At 60.9% G+C, this 6,993-nt stretch overlaps 1 protein-coding gene across 1 annotated transcript in view; it reads right to left on the bottom strand.

Moving 5' to 3' along the window:
• DDC (dopa decarboxylase (aromatic L-amino acid decarboxylase)) overlaps window positions 1-6,993 on the bottom strand; it is a gene marked incomplete at its 5' end in the record, with an annotated part of 42,135 nt that overhangs the window by 1,379 nt on the left and 33,763 nt on the right. The window contains 3 exons of the mRNA XM_014530519.1: window positions 1,188-1,286; window positions 2,351-2,370; window positions 2,563-2,639. Coding sequence (XP_014386005.1) covers window positions 1,188-1,286; window positions 2,351-2,370; window positions 2,563-2,639 — 196 coding nt within the window. The remainder of the gene's footprint in view (window positions 1-1,187; window positions 1,287-2,350; window positions 2,371-2,562; window positions 2,640-6,993) is intronic.

Raw genomic sequence — 6,993 nt, 5'->3', positions numbered from 1 at the left:
GCGACGGTGCTCGCCGCCCCCAAGCCAGGAGATCACGTCAGCCCCTCGCCCGCACACGGCCCCCTCGCGTGGATAATGTCGCCGCGTGACTTCCAGGTGGGTATGGAGCTCAATAGCCAACCGGACGGTACCTGAGCTGGGAACGTGGTCTCGGTGCGAGTCTTTCTAGTCTAAACCCAGGCACCCAGCCTGGGGCAGGTGCTGGGAGGGCGCAGGGGGCATCTGAGCAGCATCTCTGCTCGAGGTGTGGGTGGGGCTGAACCCCCATGTAAAGGCGCAGTTCCCAGTCACATGAGACATGTGGGGCCACCAGAGGGCACCAAAGACTGGGGCCTGCAGGGGCCTGAGGCTCTGGCCGCACACGGGCCTGGGGACAGGCTGGCCAGGCCCCCTCCTCGTCCTCGTCCTCGTCCGTCCACAGGACGGGACCCTCAGAAGGAGGCTCGCAGTGTCTAACCCGAGGCAGCAGGATCCGCCCCAGAGGCCCCGGGCTGACAGCCGGCATCGTGGGGGGGACATGAGCCACCACGGCCACGCTCCTTCCCGAGACGCTGCGTCTTCATCGTGTCTGAGCCGGCGCCCCCACACGCTCCCTGCGAGGCGGGCGGGCGGCTGGGACGTTTGGCGGCTCTAAGCTGGGTCGCCCAGCCAGCGCCCTGTCTCAGAGGACGGCCTGGGACATCCTGTCCAGCCCACAGGGCTGAGCCCGGTCGGCACCAGGACTTGGGACGGACGGAGGCCATGGCACGACCACCTGAGCCAGAAGCTGCAGGCAGGACCTCTGCCCCCCGAGACGGGGCCGTGGCCAAGGAAGGACGCGGGGACGGGAGGGACCCCGAGCAAGCGGCAGGCCTTTTGCAGCAGATAAGTGGGGGCGGGGGCCGGCTTGGGTAAGTCCCAGCCACACGATGGCCTCAGTTTCCTCAATTGTTAAAAGAAAAAAAAAAAGGCAGGGGCGTGGCTCAGGGGTTGAGCATCACCCTGTGAACCAGGAGGTCAGGGTTCGACTCCCGGTCAGGGACATGCTTTGGCTGCGGGCGTGCAGGAGGCAGCCGCCCCCTGATTCTCTCTCATCATTGATGTTTCTCTCTCCCTCCCCCTTCTCCCCCCTTCCTCTCTGAAATCAATAAAATATATTTAAAATACAGAAAGAAAGTCCCACCTCCCAGAGACAGTGGGAAAGTCACCTTGCGGATGTGGGCCTGCAGGCCCGTGACCCCGTACAGCCGGAACACGAACCACATCTTCAGGGAGCGGAACCTGCGTCCCAGCGGCAGCTGCCAGTGCTGTGGGGGACAGACAGCCTCAGCGGCGAGCCAGGGGCTGCCCCCCCCCCCTCGGGACAGTGAGGCCCAGAGAGGAGGGAGCAGGTCTCGGCGAAAGGCCGGGGGCCGGAGCAGTCGGTGCCGTGGGAGCCACCATGCTCACGGTGCTGTGAGCTCAGGACCCGCTGTTGAGCGCACACCGGGCCGGAGCTGGGCGGGGGCGCCGTGGAGAGCTGGGGGCAGCCCGGAGGGGCAGATGCTGCTTAGAGCTGAAACTCCCTCTGCACCCAGCCTCGTCCCCCTGCTCCCCACCTCCCCCAAGACCCCGAGTCCTGAGGGGACAGGGACTCGGTCTTGCCTGTTTCATTCCCAGCCCAGCCCCTCGCCCGGCTCAGAGCAGCCATCACCCGTGACCTTCGTGGGAGGAGCAGTGTGATTCCTGTGCTTAAACCACCAGGAGGAAAACCCGTTCCGCCCGAGGCGCCCACAGGCCTCTGCCCGTCAGTGCTCGCTCCGTGGGTGTCCCATGAGCAACTCTGGGCACTTGGCCTCCACGGTGGACAGCACGTGAGCCTGTCCCCGGGCTGTCCGATCCACTCGGCATAAGCCGCCCAGACGGACAGAGGGAGACGCAGCTCCCGCTCCCGACAGCGTGGGGGCCAGGCTGGAGGGCGGGCCCCAGCCCAGGTCCCAGCTCTGCCTTCCGATTAGGGCAGCAGCTTCTCCACCTCCCAGCCCGACCCCGCTGCCAGGGGACTGCGGCGATGCCCACCCCGCCGAGCCGAGACCAGGTCCACTGGACGAGGGCCACTCCGTCTAAGGACACGCCCGTCCCTGGAGGACCGGAGTGCAGAGTCCCCGTCCCCGCGGGGAAGTTCCCGCGGGACTGACTCCCTCCCACGGTCAGAGCTCAGCGGAGCTGCCGGCCTGACCTCCTTTGCTGTCAGGATGCGGGAGGGCGTGTCCTCTAGTGGGACCCCCATCCTGCGAGGCCAAGGGACCAGCAGGGCTTGGGGCTGCGACAGGCCCCGCCTCCCGTCTGCACCACAGGGCCCTGCGCTGCCCCGGACACAGCGACCACTTACCCTGTAGTCAGTGATGAGCCCTGGGAGAGAGAGAGGAAGAGAAGAGAAACCGTCAGACACACGGGGTCACAGGCCTAACTTCTCCGTTCACGGTCAGTCCGCCCCCTCCGGACCCAGGTGCCCAGGGCCCTGCGGGAAACGCTGAGCTGTGGGTGGCCCCGCGCAAGCCCTGCCGCAGCCCTGGGAGCAGACGGGGGCCGAGAGGCGCTCACCCGAGTCCTGGTGGCTGTGCTGCAGGTACACGGGGTCCAGCTTAAAGGCTCCGGTCAGGTCTGCGCGCTTCCTCACCCTGGTTCAGGGAGAGCGACCGCTCAGAGGGCCTCTCAGGGGACTCCGCCTGGCCCCTGTGCCCTCCACCTGGCCCAGCGCCTCACCTGCTCCGGGACCCCTTCCCCGCCCTCCGCACAGGCCCTGCCTTTGTGCTCCCACCACCCTGGCTCTGAGCACCCGGGGCAGGAGGTATAAGGAATAAACATTTGGCCGGCGTGGCTCAGTGGTTGAACCAGGAGGTCATGGTTCAATTCCTGGTCGGGGCACATGCCCGGGTTGTGGGCTCGATCCCCAGTGGGGGCGTGCAGGAGGCAGCTGATCCATGATTCCCTCTCATCATTGATGTTTCTCTCTCTCTCCTTTCCTCTCTGAAGTCAATAAAAACATATGTATATAGTTTGAAAAAGAATAAATGTTTGGTCTTTGTCCCCCGTCCCCGGCACACGGTGCCTAAATCCCCCGGAGTCTGTGCCGTGAGGAGGGTGTCTCCTCGCTCAGGAGGGGCGGCCGCGGGAACACCGGATCCTGGGGAGAGGGTGGAGCTGTGCGCCCCGTTCCCCACGCTCCGGGCGGGGAGAGGGCTGGAGGTTGAGTCCATCCCCGGCGGCCAATGAGTTAGTCAACTGCACCTCCGTGGGGAGACTCCAGGCCCCACGGCGATGCTGGGGAGCTGCTCATGGACCCGCGGGGCGTGGCTTTTACCCCCGTGTCCCTCCAGGCCCAGCGCCGGCCCCAGGGTGTCCTGGCGTGTGCGGGGTGAGCAGAGGGCTGGCGGGGAGCGGGTGACACCGGGCTGTGGCATTCCGTCCCCAGACCTCAGCCCTCCTGCACCTGTGTCCCCCGGAACATGCATCGGGGTGATGGTCACGGTGAAAGCCCAGGCCACACCTCCCGCAGGGACGGGGATCTGTGATAACGCCCCCCCCCCCGCCCCCGCCCTGGGTTCTTTGGCAGCATGGACACCACCTCGAAGCAATTTTTCGGCAACTAGATTATCTGAGAGCAAACTAGAAACCTCGCTCTAGCCCTAGCTGGTTGGCTCAGTGGATAGAGCGTCAGCCCACAAACTGAAGGATCCCGGGTTCGATTCTGGTCAAGGGCACGTACCTGGGTTGTAGGCTCGATTTCTGGCCCTGGTCGGAGGCAACCAATCGCTGTCTCTCTCACATCGATGCTTCTCTCTCTTTATCTCTCCCTCTCTCTACCACCGTCTCTAAGAATCAATGGAAAAATGTCCTCGGGTGAGGATTCACAGAGAGAGAGAGAGAGAGAGAGAGAGAGAGACGGACGTTGGTCTGACAGTAGGTTAGGCTCGGAAGCAATAGAAGGTTAGGGCCCCTGAGAGGGAAGCCAGCGAGCCTGGGACGGATACGGGGACCAGGAGCACGAGGGAGCGGCTGGGTTTGTTAGGAAGCTGGCGGAGCTGGTGCTGCCTCAGGGGTGAAGGAAGTGCCGGGAGCTGGCGCTGTGCCCTCTCTCCGACCCGTGAAGGGACCGGTCACACCTGTGGCCCCTGCATGAGGACCCCTGGAGGGGCTCGCGTGGGCCCCTGTCCTGGGGAGGCGCTGGGCCCAGCCTGGACGCTGGGGCAGGAGAGCGAGGGGTGGGCATAGTCAGCGCTCCCAGGAGAGCTCCGACCTCGCCGTGGGGGTCGCACGCCCTCCCCGCACGCCAGCATGACCTTCCTTTACAAATGTTATGGTTTTTCTTCATTTAAAATATTACGCAGCCCTGGCCGGGTTGGCTCAGTGGACAGAGCGTCGGACAGAACCGAAGGGGCCCAGGTTTGATCCCAGTCAAGGGCTCATAGCACCATTGCAGGCTCCGCCCCGGCCCGGGCCCTGGTCAGGGCGCGTGCGGGAGGCAACCAATCGATGTTTCTCTCTATCTTTCCCACTCTCCCTAAAAATAAATGGGAAAATATCCTCGGGTGAGAATTAAACATAAATAATAAATAAATAATGAAAATATTATGCAGCATTAAAGCTGTGGTTTTAAAACAGATATGAATAGTAATACATCCACCTGGCTACTTAAGAGTCAAACCCGAGCAAAACCGCATGTCCTTCCCCTCACCGCCCCCAGGGGGCGCCATGCAACTGCCTGGCTTGATCACGCCCGGAGTTCTGAATTCTCTGCACAAATCCCTACGTCATCTATGGTGTTGATGTGCATGTTTCTAAACAACATACAAACTCAAGATGTTTAAGCCGAAACGGCATCATTCTGGGGGGCCCCATTCACTCCTGTTCCCTGCCACAGCGGGGCCCACCCACCTAGTGAGCACATCCCGCTCGTCCGCCCTCCTGCTGTTACTGTTAGACACGGCTCCGCTGCGGGGACAGGACAGCGTGGGGCCCCCTAGCTCCCAGGGGCGGGGAGAGCGTCAGCCCACACCTGGGTGGAGGCGGCACCAAGGGCATCTCAAGGTCATGCCGCCCGCCAGCTCCTGCCAACACTCAGCGTGGATGGACTGGGGAGAGGACCCTGTGCTGTGCTACAAGCAAGGCCTCTTACATCCTCTTTTTTATTATATATATATTTTTTTTATTTCAGAGAGGAGAAAGGGAGAGAGAGATAGAAACATCATGATGAGAGAGAATCATGGATGGGCTGCCTCCTGCACGCCCCACACTGGGGATCGAGCCGGCAACCCAGGCCTGTGCCCTGACCGGGAATCGAACCCTGACCTCCTGGGTCACAGGTCGATGCTCAGCCACTGAGCCACACCAGCCGGGCCTTATGTCGTCTTTAAAAGCCTGCAGCTTGGCATAGGCCCCCTGACGAGGGCTCGGGTTACCTCCCGGGGCCAGTAACAGCTGAGGAGACTCAGGCTACTGACGGGCCCCAAGACCAGAGCCCAAAGAACCCACAAGGTCACGGGGAAAACCGTGCAACTGGCCAACCACAAGCTCTAGATCAGTGATTCTCAACCTTCCTCATGCCGCGACCCTTTAATACAGTTCCTCATGTTGTGGTGACCCCCAATTTCATTGTTACAAATTGAACATAATTAAAGCATAGTGATTCATCACAAAAACAATACGTAATTATAGATGTGTTTTCCGATGGTCTTAGGCGATCCCTGTGAAAGGGTCGACTGACCCCCAAAGGGGTCGCGACCCACAGGTTGAGAACTGCTGCTCTAGCATCAAGCCTCGCCCGCACCACAGGGCTGGGGTCTCCCACAGTCGCTAAATCTACAAAAGGACTCCACGCAGCAGCGGACAAGGGTGGTGACACGTTCCCTGATAACAGTTCATTTCAGCCCTGGCTGGTGTGGCTCAGTGGATAGAGCGTCGGCCTACGGACCAATGGGTCCCGGGTTCGATTCCAGCCAAGGGCACGTACCTCGGTTGCAGGCTCCTCCCCGGCCCAGGCCCTGGTCGGGTACGTGCAGGGGGGCAACCTATCGATGTGTTTTCCTCACATCAATATTTCTCTCTGTCTTTTCCTCTCTCTTCCACTATCTCTAAAATCAATGGAAAAATATCCTCAGGTGAGGATTAAAAAAAAAAAGTTAATTTTCTTTGGAAAAATAATCCAGCCCCTTTGAGAAGCAGATCCACGTGCCTGGGTGCGCGTGGGGTGGGGCTTTCTCTGGAGGACGCCTGGCGTTAGAGACATTGCGTAGAAAGGATCCAAAACGCCGAGCGGACACTGAACAGCTGAGCAGAGTAAGGAAACCGCTGGGAGACGTGTCTGCTGTGGCTGTAAAGACGGCGGGTGTTGTTGCCCTGACCGGTGTAGCTCAGTGGATAGAGCGTCAGCCTGCGGACTAAGGGGTCCCGGGTTTGATTCCGGTCAAGGGCATGTACCTTGGTTGTGGGCACATCCCCAGTAGGGAGTGTGCAGGAGGCAGCTGATCAATGTTTCTCTCTCATCGACGTTTCTAACTCTCTATCCCTCTCCCTTCATCTTTATAGAAAATCAATAAAATATTTTTTAAAAAAAAAGACGGCGGGTGTTGGAAAGGTCCATCACCTCGTCCGTTTCCGTGTTTAGAAAGTGTCGCCCACATCGGTAAAATGTCATGACGCTGCGAGAGGCACTTGCTGCTTACGGGATGGGAAAAAGCCCCGAGAGCAATAAAAAACAGAAACCCCTTTTTAGCTTGTCTGTTGCAGTAGCCGAGCCTCTCAGCACATCTAGAAAAACTCCCCGCGTAAACGTGTTTGCTTGTTTTCGACTCAGGCGTGTGGGGGGCACCCGCCCTCCCTCAGGGGCCCCCGCGCCTCCCCGGGTCTCTATTCTATGGCTGGGGACACCGCCCGTCACCGCTGCGGCCTCTCGGGGTGGCCGGTGTGTATGCTGATCGTGGGGACGTTCAGGACGGCGCAGGAGAGCCCCTGAGCGCGCCTCGGGCTCCATTC

Source organism: Myotis brandtii, unplaced genomic scaffold (genome assembly GCF_000412655.1).
Source record: "Myotis brandtii unplaced genomic scaffold, ASM41265v1 scaffold743, whole genome shotgun sequence".
Taxonomy (NCBI): Eukaryota; Metazoa; Chordata; class Mammalia; order Chiroptera; family Vespertilionidae; genus Myotis; species Myotis brandtii.
This window is presented reverse-complemented; position numbering and strand designations above follow the sequence as displayed.